The sequence below is a fragment of the Lepidochelys kempii genome, chromosome 11, assembly GCF_965140265.1.
Source record: "Lepidochelys kempii isolate rLepKem1 chromosome 11, rLepKem1.hap2, whole genome shotgun sequence".
NCBI classification, from domain to species: Eukaryota; Metazoa; Chordata; order Testudines; family Cheloniidae; genus Lepidochelys; species Lepidochelys kempii.
The window spans coordinates 64914506-64928929 of record NC_133266.1 but is presented as its reverse complement, the minus strand read 5'-3'; the positions used below and the strand labels follow the sequence as shown (position 1 = coordinate 64928929).

The 14424-nt window shown below is 39.8% G+C and overlaps 1 protein-coding gene across 7 annotated transcripts in view; it reads left to right on the top strand.

Moving 5' to 3' along the window:
• The window catches only part of KANSL1L (KAT8 regulatory NSL complex subunit 1 like), a 97839-nt gene that overhangs the window by 23294 nt on the left and 60121 nt on the right, over positions 1-14424 (top strand). For all 7 annotated transcript variants that reach the window (XR_012154379.1, XM_073306701.1, XM_073306703.1 and 4 more), the window contains 3 exons: positions 7781-7922; positions 12043-12240; positions 13518-13639. Coding sequence is in view for 6 of the 7 variants with exons in the window: in XM_073306701.1 (XP_073162802.1) it covers positions 7781-7922; positions 12043-12240; positions 13518-13639 (462 nt within the window). In the remaining variant the exon portion in view is untranslated. The remainder of the gene's footprint in view (positions 1-7780; positions 7923-12042; positions 12241-13517; positions 13640-14424) is intronic.

The window sequence follows — 14424 nt, the reverse complement described above, 5'->3', positions numbered from 1 at the left end:
CCTCCTTAGAACTTGTGGCTAAATTTAAACTTTAAAGTTATTCAAGTTGGAAAAGAAGTTGCGGCGTGTGTGTGTGTTTGAACACATGATTGGATGCAGTTCTGAAAGTACTAACTAGTAACAATATATCTGGGGTGGAGGAATCAGGAATAGGTGCTAGAAATTGTTGTGATAAGCAGTTACTGATGTCTGCAGATGATATGGAGAATGGTAACTCATCTGTTCTGAAGCAATGTGCCATGATGCAGAAAAATCATCAGGTTAAAAAAATAAATCTAGTAAATTCCAGAAAATATTGCTGGAGGCTCCAGAAGAATTAAGTGATTACAGATCTTTGTAGAAATAACAATATATTTCTGAGTTCCACTGAGGTTTGATTGAATTGATATTCAGTACATCGCTTTGTTTGGTAGTAGTAATCATAAAGCAACAGTATGTTTATCCTGTTTTCTCTGTAGTCATTCTTCTGTGATGATCTGGGTAAAGACCACTATTGAGCTGTCAAAGTAAATGGTGTTTTGTTATGTGGTGGTGATTGCCTCTGATATGATATGTTACAGTTTGTTTTCACATTTTTAAACAAGATTTGGCTGCTTGGAATGTATGCAATACATTGAGCACATAAAACAGCAGTCATTTTTTCAATTATGCGGGTATAGATTTAGCAGTTAACTGGTCCCGGGGAATTAATGCTTCAGCAGTGACCAATGGTAGTTCATTCTGAAAACAAACATTAGGTAGGCGTGCTAGAAGACTTAGTCCTTGAGAAAGCATTTACAGGTCATTTCATAAATTGGACATGTTTGTTCAGCTGTGGCATGTGTTAGTTTTTGTTAGCAGTGGGCATTTTTATTTCATACCGAAAACCAACTGTTAATTTCATTTAAAATACATTCATTATGCAACATAACTATGCATTCGTGTACACTTTAGTTTATGCTGTCTTCATTTGTCTTCATAAGTAATGTCTGACTTATTAAATATCAATTTTTGGAGGGAAATGAGATTTCACTGATGTACTGTTGAAATATAGCAGGAACCCTGCTTTTACAATAACGACCTGCAATGTAATGTTTATATTCAAGATGATCATTTTTTGAGTTTAGCTGTATGTTGGGGCCATAATGAAGCTGGCTGTAATGCTGGTGTAACATGCTGCAGGGGACATCGGGACCAGTTCAGACAGTTCTGTCAAACATGCAGTTTCAGTCATGGGGGGGGTCTGCCTGTGCTAGTTTACTGTTTGTGCTGCAGTGCTAAGTGGTATGAGCTGTTTTAATCTGTGTAGATAATTAGTCAAGGCCCCTAGGGAACCAGGATGCTTGTCACTTTCCAGAGTTGCTGTCTCTCATGATTTTATCACTACTTGTGATATTTGGCTCATTTTTAAGGGTTCACAAGAATTTCTGATTTTTTTTTATTTTTTTTTTATTTTTACCTTCAAATTTGCAAAGCTGTGCTCTCATCCAAAATGGAGATGTTCCTTTATTTTTAATGAGTATGAAGGCTACCTGTTGCTAGGAAAGATGATGACCCCGTGGTCAGTGTGTGAGAACCAAACAGGGGGTAGGAGAATATGGAGTTGCCAGAAATGAGAGTATGGCGGCAGTAGGGGAAACATGAAACTGAAGTACAAGAGGATGAAGTTTAAAGGAATGTGAGGAGCAGGAGGCAGACTGAAGTGGGGTGCAAGGGAATGTGTAATGGCAGAGAGAGGAAAAAGTATAAGGGATAGGAGACTGAAAGAAAAGGAAGAAATAAGAGTCAAGTGCACAGAGAGAGGTGTTGGGGGACCATAGAGGGATGCTCGAGGAACTTGCCGTTCTGTCCTTCTATATCCACCTCCCTAATTAAAGGATAGGAAGAGTGGGGATAGCTCAGGATAGAATGGAAGCTACCCACATTGTAGGGTGGAGGAGAGAGTAAGCTGAGTCACCTCTGAGTACTGAATAAGGAAGCTGCATTTTTGTATATGTGTTTAAGGTTAATTTTTTCACCTTTAGGGTGATATCATCCACTCCCAGTTTGTGGGAGATCACCTCCGATTCAAAAATTAAGACAGGCAAAAAAATATGATATTTAAGCCAACTTTATGATTTTTGAAGTCTGATCATGATTTTGTACAGTTGAGGTTGCTCTTACTGCTTTCTCATAACACTGGTGTGGGCACATTAAAACTTGTGCCTTCTTCTGTTTAATAGGAAACTTCCATTAATTGTCCATTAACTCTCTCCCCACTAATGCATGTACTAGTCTGGGCACACTGTTTATCCTCACCAATACCTTCATTCCTGGTGAGGCTCTTCCCCACAGTTTTCAGGGCATAAGTGTTTGGGGATGTACATCATCACATACTGCCCCTTGAAGTTGCATGGCTCAGTCTAATGACTTCTCAGCTGTCTCCAAATTTGGACCATCCCTGCAAAACCTGATCCTGTGTTCCTTCTGTACCCTAAATTCTCCTTGATTTGCTTGTCCATTACTACTGCTTTTCTACCTAAGACCTATTTTTCAAACTGTATTTACAGAAGCAGGAAACCCCTCACAATAAAATATATGTGCATAGCATGAGGCTGCTGTTTACTTCAGTTAGCAGTTCCCCTCTCCATACAGTTAAGTTGCCTTTTTGGTTTCTTGGCACTGCTGAATTATAGACAGTGCTGAAACATAATTCCCAGATGACGGATGAACAGTAGCATTTGTAAAATGAATTATTTTTTTTAAGCTTCTTGCTGGCTTCATCTCAATATTTTAAAATATAATTGCAAATAGTTTCCATACTCACATTCAGTTTTTTGTTTTCTTTGTTTTTTCCCTTTGTGGGGGCAGGGATGCAGAGGGTTTGGGAATGGGGAGGAAGGATGAACTTACTATTCATGCATTTGTCCTGTCAACAGCTTTTGGACTAAGGTCTGTCCTTCCAGTCAAGGAAGGCTGGGAGTGTCTTGTAGTAGTAATAATACATTCATTTTCGTTTCATTTAGTGCCAGTCTAGGCTTAGGCTGCCTCTACTGGCCTTAGGAATGAATTTCTTCATGGACATGTAATTCACTGCCCCTACACCACCAGCCTCAAGTTCCTTCTAATTATAGATTTGATTATACTCAGACTTCTTGCATTTGTCTGAGCTTTTTGTGGTTTGGTTTTTCTTCTGTATTTATTTGTTGTTTTCTTCCATGCAAGTCACACAGGATTGACCTGCTGCAATTTAACCAACACAGTAGGAATTCAAGCCAGTTTTTCAGATGAAAAACAGCTTCTTTGAAATAGTCATGTGGGAAAAATTTAAATGTATTGATTTAAATTAAATAAATTTAAATAAAATGTAGCCATTAAACAAAATCAGTGTAACTCTATTAGTTACAATTCTCATACTCTAGGGTAAAAGCAGCTATTCTGCTCTAAGTGGTGCGTTGGGATAGATAATAAGACAGAAAATATCATATTGCCTCTATATAAATCCATGGTATGCCCACATCTTGAATACTCGTGCGGATGTGGTTGCCCCATCTCAGAAAAGATATATTGCAATTGGAAAAGGTTCAGAAAAGGGCAACAACAGTTATTAGGGGTATGAAACGGCTGCCATATGAGGAGAGATTAATAAGCCTGGGACTTTTCAACTTGGAAAAGAGACAATTAAGGGAGGATATGACAGGTCTATAAAATCATGACTGGTGTGGAGAAAGTACATAAGGAAGTGTTATTTACTCCTTCTCATAACACAAGAACTAGGGGCCACCAAATGAAATTAATAGACAGCAGGTTTAAAACAAACAAAGGGAAATTTTTTTTCACACAACACAGTGCCAACCTGTGGAACTCCTTGGCAGAGAATGTTGTGAAGGCCAAGACTATAACAGGGTTAAAAAAGAATTAGATAAATTCATGGAGGATAGGTCCATCAATGGCTATTAGCCAGGATGGGCAGGGATGATGTCCCTAGCCTCTGTTTGCCAGAAGCTGGGAATGGGCGCCGGGATGGATCACTTGATGATTGCCTGTTCTGTTCATTCCTTCTGCGGCACCTGGCATTTGCCACTGTTGGAAGGCAGGTTGATGGGCTAGATCAGGGGTCTCAAACACACGGGGTTTATTTTGTGTGGCCCCCCAGCGTTTACCTAGAGTGGCTCTGGCCCGGCCTGGTGCGCAGTGGGGTCAGGGCAGGCTCCCCGTCTGCCTTCCTGCCCTGCCTCCTGGCTGCTCCGGGAAGCAGCTGGGACCTGGGGCGGGGGGCCACAGGGTCTGTGTGTGGCTCTGACCGCACCTCCAGGTACCTCCCCCAAAGCTCCCATTGGCCACGGTTCCCCATTCCCAGCCAATGGGTCCTGCAGAAGGCGGTGCTTGGAGGCGGGGCCAGGGCAACACACAGGCCCCTGTGGCCCCCCTGCCCCAGGTTCCGGCCACTTAACGGAGTGGCGTGGGGGTAGGGCAGGCAGGCAGGGAGCACCTTCTGCACCCCAACCCCCTGCCCTGAGCCCCCTGTTGTACCCCGCACCCTTCCAGACCCCCTGCCTTGAGCCCCCGCCGCAGCTCTCCTGCACCCCGATCCCCAGCTGCACCCCACACCCCGACCCCCTGCCCTGAGCCCCCTGCCGCACCCCACAGCCCTCCTGCACCCGGACCCCCTGCCCTGAGCCCCCTGCCGCACCCTGCACCCCTCCAGCACCCCCTGGGGGCAGGGAGGGGGTGGAGTTGGGGTGGGGATTTCAGGGAAGGGGTGGGAAGAGGTGGGGCAGGGCCTCAGGGAAGGGGTGGGGTGGGGGTGAGGCGGGGGCAGGGGCAGGGGGGTCAGTGATGCGACCCTCGGGCCAATGTACTCGTCCTCATGTTGTCCCTTGTGGTCATTTGAGTTTGAGACCCCTGGGCTAGATGGACCTTTGGTCTGACCCAGTGTGGCTGTTCTTATGTTGGCTTAATCATTTTAACACATTTTAAAAACATAATTTACTCTCTGTTTCAGCTTCGGTAAGAGTAATATTTCACCTTTCTAGCATACTGAAAAGTGGAGAATCCTGAAAATGTAACGTTGCTAATGGTCTTGGGTTGTACCGAGGCAAACACACTTGGTTTTACTGTCTGTAAGTATATGAGGTTAGGGCCCAATTCTCATCGCCAGCACAGAAACTGAGTAAACAGGCTTTGTAGTGAGGACACATAGAGAAAGTATCTGTGTCCTTTCTTGTCCCTTTTCCAATGTAGAACCAGAGCATGGGGCTTCCTCCCCTTAATATCTACGATAATCTCCTGGTTTTTTTAGCAGCTTTGTACTCCTTCATGGAGCTTTGTTCTGTGGATCTGTGTAGTTATTGGTCCCACTGGCCCTGCCTTGAGACAGCTTCTTCCTGCTCATGCACATATACAGTCACAGGGCAGAGTTCAGAGGTATGCACAGGAGTGCAGAGTCTCCCTGCATAGTCTTATTTCAGCCCTATAGTTTCACTGTAAGTATGATCCTCTACTTGCCACTTTATTGGGATGACTTAATTTGTTAGCTGTATACTACAGAATGATCTAGTACTCCATCCTCACGGTTATTTTATCCCATTCACTTCTGTCCTTTATCCACAAAAGGAATAAGTGGATAAATTGTACGTGTTCTACTCGTATCCATCGTAAGTAGGCTTGGCAGAATTCAATTTATATTTTCTTTTATCATTTCAGTGGATATCAACGTTTATTTTTAAGCATTGTTTCTATTTTTGTCAATTTCAGTTTTCACAGTTGGGCAAAATTATGGGTCTTAAGTGTTTTCCCCCCGTCCCCCCCCAAATTTTAACTGTTATGTCAATCCTGATACCCAGTGGCCTACTCTAACCACTGGAAACACTTCCTTACAGGGTGTCCTAAGGGCATATATATTGTAGTCTAATTTAAATGAATACAGTGTATGTTTGCTATTCTATTCTATTCTAACTATTCTAAGGCCAAAGTCTGCTCTCAGATGTGGGCATGCAACTCACATTGACTTTAGAGGGAATGATAAATACATATTTGATGGCAGAATTGGCTGTGAATATAGTTAGTCCAAGATCTGATACTGCAAAATAATAATAAAATGCTTTTTTTAATGTAAAGGATAAGGGTACAGATACTCCACTACTGATAATGACCTGTTTCCATCAAATAATGTACTGCATAGTTTAACAAGCTCTTTCTTTATCCATTGTGGTTTGGTATCTGAGCATGGATATCTTTACTGGCATGCTGTCTTCATACCATATAAGTGACATAAGACTAACTCTGGCTCATTCTTCCTCTTTCCAGCTGTGTAGGCACTTTCTCTCGTGTTCTGTGTTGTTGATCTTGGTGAAGAGGATTTTTCCAAGTTCTGTAAACTAAACAGGATTTGAATCAGGCAGTGTCTCACCCTGATAGTACAAACAGGTTACAGATCTTAGGTACACAGGCTGGAATTCTCCTGCAGCATGGGTCACCTCCCCAGTTCAAAGTCTTCGTCCTCCAGACATGTTTCCAGGTGTTCAGTTGTGGGGGGAGTGAGGCCAAGTGGTGAAGTTACTTGCCCTCTTTTATAGTTTCTTTCAACTTCCTGGAAAAAGCCTTTGCTATGATGTGGGTCAAGCTGCCTCCATTGCCTATGTGCTATCACTGAGAAGTCTCCATATAAAGTTCCTGGGATAGTCCTGGGGAGTGTGGATTCCCTTAAGTGGGCCATCAGCATATCTGGCTCCTCTATTGTTATACCTAAAAGGCTGGTTGTGGGTATTCCCAACCTCCTGACATATTTCAGTAACACAGACATAGCAAAACATCATAACTTCACATACAGTGATAACATGTGCAATCCAACAGGATATTAATATTCAGCAGATCAAGACTCTTAAAATTATACATCACAAGGCATACTTTGTAGAAAACATATCATAATTATATGATAGTGGTGAATGTGGAGGTTCCAGGGTGTTGCTTTGAGGCACAGAGTGCTACAGAAGTTACATGTTGAAATACTGCTTTTTGTGACACTGTGGCTCAAATACATTTGAATGTTAAAATAACTCTTTGAGGGGTGAAGTACCATATGTGATCTATTTACTTAATAGGCACGTTGACCAAAATTCATTGACACTAGGGATGAATGTGGCTTAATAATATCAAGAGGTCTATTTAGAACTCTACTAGTCATTACATAAAATAAACAGATACATATCACATTGTACAAGTAGGTAATTTAACAGTCCAGGAGAGGAATTTTTTAAAACCTAACAGTTGAATCACACAAATCTGTAAATTTGCTCATAAAATTGGTTAAAAAAATAAAATAAACCTAATCTACTGTACAGTTACAGCTTTGAGTAGCATGACATATATAATTGCTAACTGTTGAGTCGTGCCTTATTAGAATAGAATTGTCAGTGAGATGATATCTGTGGAGGCTTGTGGAAGTCCTCAGTATGACTTGACAGAAATAGAAGTGTTTGGGGTTTTGCTAGTAGTTTTATTGGAATTCTTTTAAAATCTGTAACTTGCTTTAACTGATCTAGTTCAGTAGTTACACTTGCTTTTGGCTTTGGAATATATCAGAGAAAAACAGCTTTTTATAGGAAAGTTGCAATATCTATTGAATGATGAATATAACATTGGGTGCAAAAAACTTGTACCAGTTCTTAATTAAGGAAATGAGATGTTGATGTTGTAATTGTGTTATCCTAATTAGATGTCCTCTGAAGGCAAGTGAGATGCTTGCAGCAGTTGAAAGTATATTTGTTAAAATGTGCTTGTCTTTATTCTTGGACTAACCAGTATTTCTTCATCTTCACAGCAACTATAGTTCTGAATGGAAGTGGCTTGTAGACCGAGCTAAAGTTGGCTGCCGTTGGACATGGCTTCAAGCCCAGATTTCGGAGTTAGAATACAAAATCCAACAACTAACTGACCTTCACAGGCAGATACGTGCCACCAAGGTATTGTCTGTGTGCTCATAAGTAGGCTTTTCAAATAATCCATGTACAGTGTCTCCAGTAATTTTTCTTTTTTTCTTTTTTAAACAGTTCTGGTATCCAGGCAAAGTATTGCAAAGAATTACAAAGGTTAATGAGAAGATGTCTGAAACAAGAAGCATGGTGATCTAGAGGGCATGAGCACAGGGTTGGGAGTCAGGGACTCCTGAGTTCCAATCCCTGCTCTGTCACTGATTCACTGTGGCTTTAGGGAAATGACTTTAGTTTCCCGATCTATAAAAAAAAACAGTAATTTTTTGTGCCTACTATACAAAAATATTTTGAGGACTAATAAGTTAATGTTTGTACAGTGCTTTGAATATGTCAAATGCTAGTTAGAATTACAGTATGATACCAACTGTTTTGTTTGTACAGGTTTGAAATAAAAAGTAAGGAATTCAAGGTTGCTAAACTCTGATAATATTTCAGGAATGTTATGCTAAATCATGCTATTCTTAGCACTTCAGTTCTGTAGGCCAGCCAACTCATTCCCTGCATAGGAAGCCAAAAACTTGGCAAGTTCCTTCTCACTAATTGTTCCTGTTGTGGTGGTGGTGGAAAGAGTTTCTAGGGCTTGCCTTGCCCCTCTCCATCTGTGGAACTATCAAGGAGGTCCACTCGTGGAACTCTTGAAATTCATGTAGTGCCTCTATGGATGTCCTCTGTCTCTGCACTTATTCTTGGGGCACCCCTTCAGACCCCACGCCTATCAGCATGACTGTGGGGTTTGGGAAGAAATATACAACATGGCAGTGACTAAGAGCCAGTATTCTTAATCATGTATTTCCTTAGTGGTAGGAGGTACTGTATGTTGCCATGTGTCCCAGCCCCATCCCTTCCCAGAGGATAATGCTGCGGAAGTAACACTTCCTCCCTCACGTCTGGGTCGGTGGTCTCAGATTGGAATTTCTCTTTGCTCCTGCAAGCGGAGGGGAAGATTTGGTCCTATATTTTTAGTTACAACATCCGTGTGTGTGTGTGTGTGCGTGCGCGTGCAGTTTTTCATCCCCTTTTATCAACAGTGTTGTTCAGTATTTGGCTTTATATCACTTAGTGCATGTCAATATCTGTTTGCTTTACCATTTAGATTGTTCATCCTGGTTCAGTTTTTAAAATAATTTGGGACTTGATTTGTATAGTTTGAATATTGTACCAAGGCAGTAGCTATGAAAAGGCATGAAAGCTGATTGACAACCTCTTTCTTTTTGATCTCCTGGCTGGCAGATAGTACACTTAACACACAAATTCTAATGCTAAATTTTTAATTCTAAATTTTAAGATTTGGGGTTTTTTAAAATATGAAACAAATGTGCGTTTACAACTTTTGGGGAAGGTGAAACATCTAGAACACTAAACTAGAGTGGTATGGGGGAGATCCCACTCTGTTGTCATCCAGGGGTACCAGGCAAGACGCAGTCCCTCTTCCCTACCCTTATGGATTCAGAGGAGGAACTGCAGGGCTCTAGGGAGCCGAGAGACTCTTCTAATTGGAAAATAGTCACACAGAAAAAGTCAGCAGAAAACCAAAAACTGCTTTGTTGCCAAAACTAAATGCTTTTGTTTTCAGGTTCTCTCTCTTGTTGTTTTTTTGGTTGGTTTAAAAAAAAATAAAATCCTTTTTATTGTATTTTTCTGTGGCAACTCTCACTTCCATTTTCCAACTATTTCTGCTTACAGTCTCCCTGGCTACAGGCCAGCCTCCTCTCCTTACCCTCCTGCCTTCTCTCCATTCCTCTTCCCCTTTCCTTTTTGTTTCTCCTAACCCTCCCGTGTTAATGTCTCTTGTCCCTTCCTCCCTTCCTTTTTTAAAGTCTCTTGTTTCTGTTAACTCCTTTCATTTCTTCTTTCCCCCACCCCCCACTCCAGTTGTGTAATATATTCATTAAAAAAACTCCAGTGAAAAAAAGTTTCTAAAAAATTGACTTTTGCCTGCGTCATGTGGCTTGTGTGTTCTTTCCCTTTCTTCTACTCTTTGAATGTTGTGTTTAGACTGTAAATTCTTCAGGGCAGGGATTGTGTGTCTTCCTTTTGGTTTGCAGAGTATCTGCTACAACCAAATCATGCTTTGTGCCTTTTTGAGTACCCACACAAAACAAGTAATAAATAAGCTACATACTAGAAAATGAAGTGGAAGATTGCCATAGCAAATATCAAAGTGGGCTCAAACTACGTATTTTTCTCTTGTTCTAAAAGTCTTTTGTTGATGTGAATGGCAAAGAGACATGATTACCTTTACAAAGGGCAATGAAAAGGATTTGAATTTTCTTTTTCATCCACTCCGAACCAAGGTCTGCTGAGTCTGTCAGCTTGCATTAGAGAGATTCAAGGCTGGCAGATCCTTCCTTTTGACCTAAGAGAAGGATTAGAAGAAACTGGATTTCCCTGGTCACAAGGCCTCGTTTTCAGCTGCTCTGGCTGTGTGGACCACAAATTATCATATCAAGTACACTTATGTTTGGGATAAACTTTAGTCACACCTGGAGCTTCTCCTGATAATTAGCACAGAGAAACCAGAACCAGCCTGATGTAAGGCCAGTATGTCTGTAAACATTTCCGTTCAGTGGACATGTAGGTTACCACGCCTAGGTTCTCTGCAGCAGTTCTTCAGTTTTTAACTTTGCTCTTGGGTACACAACTTGCTGTTTAGTTTGAACAGTGGAAACAGTGGACAGAATCGAGAAGATGAGGGCATCTTCATGTTGCTTATGTCCCTCCGAGTTTTCCTTCTCAAAAAATAATCCTAATTCCAGATTGTAGGGCTAGTTGCCACTGAGGCAGGACTCGCGGTGTCAGTGTGATGTTGGGGAGGACCATCCAATAAAACCATAAACATGGAAGCATCACAGGAGCCTCAGCAAAGGCAGAGACCATCTTCCTATTGGGTATTAGAAGTTATAGAAGCATCTTGATTGAGTTCCACACCATACCATTCCTTCACCCTCCATAACTTTTAAGTGAGCGCACTCACTAGAAACCAAAACATGAGAAGATGAAGTGGGAAGATCCCATTCTTGCATCACTGAATAGTAGCTCTGATTTATATCTGGATAGCTCTAAGTACCAGATTTACACTCCCAGCTAATGCCATCAAATTCCAAGTTTCTGTAGGCTTTGCTAAATGGAAAAGAAACACATAAGTTCAGACTAATGGCCATTTAGCATGACCAGTTGAGGAAATAGGTTTGGTTGTCTCAAAGCTCTGTTTTGGTTATCGTTTTATTTTACTTTTTGCAATAATGTCTTTGACTTTGCAGTGTCTTATTTTAGGAAATGGATTTGAATGCTTTTGACACTTTATTTTTGTAACTGGAGAACAAAGTAAAATGTTTTTTGTTTTTGTTTTTTTTAAAACATCTGGTGTTCATTACTATGAACGGTGATATTTATCTCTTTAAGGTATTTATACTCCAGATGAGATACTGCAAAAATACATTGAGGCTATTTTATTCCTGCAGATGCCCTTGAAGAACAATGGGCTTCGTAGAAAAATATTTTATATAGGATTGTTGCCTCCATAAATACAAAACCAAGAAAGTGCATAACTCCAAAAAAACAATTTATCTTGAATTATGGTGAAAGGCTGTTTGTGTTGTTTTATACTTTGATGGATTAGAGAGAGAAACCTTGACATTTTGCGTGGGTGGCAGCAGTGGTGGGAGAAGGGAACATTTTAAGGACTTCCAGAGTAAACCTCTGAGCTGTAAAGATGTTAACTAACTTGGAAATCAAAGGCTGGGGTTTTTTTTCCCCTATAAAGAGGAAATCATCTTAAAACATCAGGCAAAGGATCACATACTTGATATAATCAAGTATGGATTTCTAATTTAAATTTTGGCACAGGCTCTGAGACAGTCCTATGACACATAGGTTTAGTGCTGCTAAGGAAAAAAATGAATGTTACAGCTTTGCTATTGCTTAAATGCATTTAGTATTATTTACATGTTGCATGTACTGGGCATACTCAAAACTGTTCCAAAGAGTTGCTGTGGACTTAAGAGGTATGTTCCAGGTTGACTGCCACTTGAAAATGATTTAGGAAGGTTAATTTGTTGTCCACCAACTGTTTTCAATTGCTGTTGTCTAGGGGATGGTGATCTTAGAAGAATTCCCACTTCCAAAAGACATTTTGAAGAAGCAAACACAATTGACAAACCCAGAAGCTTTATTAAACACCACGGGGAATTCTCAAGCTACTCTTGAGAGACAGGATTCTTTGCCGGAACACGATTTTGAAATGTCACCAAGCAGCCCTACTTTACTTCTACGAAACATAGAAAAACAGGTAAAGTAAAATAAGAACTGAGTGTCAAATGGAGCCAAGTGACCTATTACAGAATTAGGGCAAGCTACGTGGTATTTATTCACAGAACCGTAAAGATATTTCACATTCCTAACAGTGGCTGCTGATGAATTTACGATCTTAAATAAATAAATTGGTCACTAGGTTTACAAATTAACTTTTCATTACTGAAGTGTCTATAATTCTGTTTTGATTTAATCAAAGTGGCCATCTCTTGCTTCAGAGAAATAAACATCAGGTTTCTGCACAATAGCTCTAACAGTTCCCCATGTAACTTCTTGTCCTTAACAATTTAGTTTAGTGCATTTTTGCTACTGTTTCTCATTTCACAGAATTATAGTCCTGTAAATGAGTGCAACTTTTCTGTGAAAGTACATTACATTTAAAAAAACCAAACCTTTGCTCACCTTCTCTTCTCAACAAATATAGGGCCAATTCTGTGAAAAAGTTACATCGCAGTAACCCCACTGACTTCTGTGGAATAGGCATTGCTGAGAACAGAATTTTGATTCATGGTGTCCCAAATATTAATTTCCACATTGGATTCCAGGAAATATGGTGTAGGTTTTCCTTTCCTTACAAAGTATATAAGGGGAACATGTTGGTGAACCAACTGTAGGAAACTTGTTAGGATAATGTGGAGTAAAACTTGCCTTTTTATTATGTCAAACAAAGAAAATATAAGATTGATCATACATTTAGATACATCACTGGGAAAACTAGAACACTTTTTAAAAGGGAGATAAGTCATTTCAGGTACTACACCTGCTCCATACTGCCCCTGCCAAGTTTTTGTGACTTTTTATGGTAACATTTTCCTATTTTTAAAATGTTTCCTCTCCTGTTTACTGTGAAAGAGGAAACAATAAAACACAAAGTAAACTGGAGGGTATTTTTTAGAATGTCCCATCTTAACTTGCTTACTTGGAGCATTCAACATGCAGTTCTTTGCAAAGCAGGTTACTTAAAAGTTCAGATTTAAGGGGTTTTTTTTCTTAAATATATTGCTCTAAAAATATCTAAACTGTGTCCTTGGCAGTGGTTCAGCAAGAATCTAACAAACATAATGTATTGTTTTTTAAAGTTCAAAATAAAACTTGTGAAATAACAAGCATAGCATTTTTTATATGTACAGAGATCTTGTGTTTACTTGTTCATCATGGAGAAAACTAGATCAAGAATACTAATTGGGGGGTGGGGGGACACTTTTTAGATTGATGCTTTGTGTGAATGAAAAGTTCGGCTACTGTGTTTTTCAGAGTGCTCAGCTGAGTGAAATCATCAATAATCTGATTGCTCCACTCAATCTGTCCCCCACGTCCTCTCCTCTCTCTTCCAAGTCCTGTAAGCAGAAACAACTGGTCAATGGCATATCTCTCAGGTAGGTGACCGTGTGATGTAATTTTTGTTTCTTGAGAACAGGCTAGTACTGTAACCTCAGCAGTTATTTTTGTAATGTTAAATCAGTAAAACTAGTAATTTTACAGTAGTAAATATAAAAAGGAGAGAACTTTTGCTTCTGAACTTAATTAAAGGTAGCAGCTTTGTTCCTGAGGTTGCCATAAATTCCACAGACTATTACACACATGTGAAATCTTCATATGACAAACACAGCTGTGAAGTGGGGTAAAAATAACACAGTAGGTATGATCATTCATTATTGCAGACTTAAAATTATATTTATTGTGCCAGAATGAAATCTTCTGAGGACAGTGATGTAATTGATTAGACTTTGGAGTATGTTGTCTGAAAACAGTCCTGTTTTATGTGATGACTTTCCTTTGTTAACAATGAAAACACTTCTTTAATAAGAAAAAATATTAAGGTATCATAATTATATATTGCAAACATTCAGTGATTGATTTATCTTTTTGATAATTTACTTTCCTGCATAATTATAGCATATTACTTTGTGAAATGAATAGCAGACAAATGTTTGTCAGTGATGCCATTTTGCACTTGTTTAGAAGTTGTATCTTTTGTTCAAAGCTCTTAAAATACTGTACTAATAAACATTAGCTTCAAAACAAAATTGAGATAAGTACTATCCTTATTTTACAAAAAAAAAAAAAAATGTAAGCACAGAGGGTGTGTGATCTTGAGAAATTAGTAGTCTGCTTTTGCAGAGCTGCTGAGTACCCACAACTGCTGTTGATATCAGTGGGA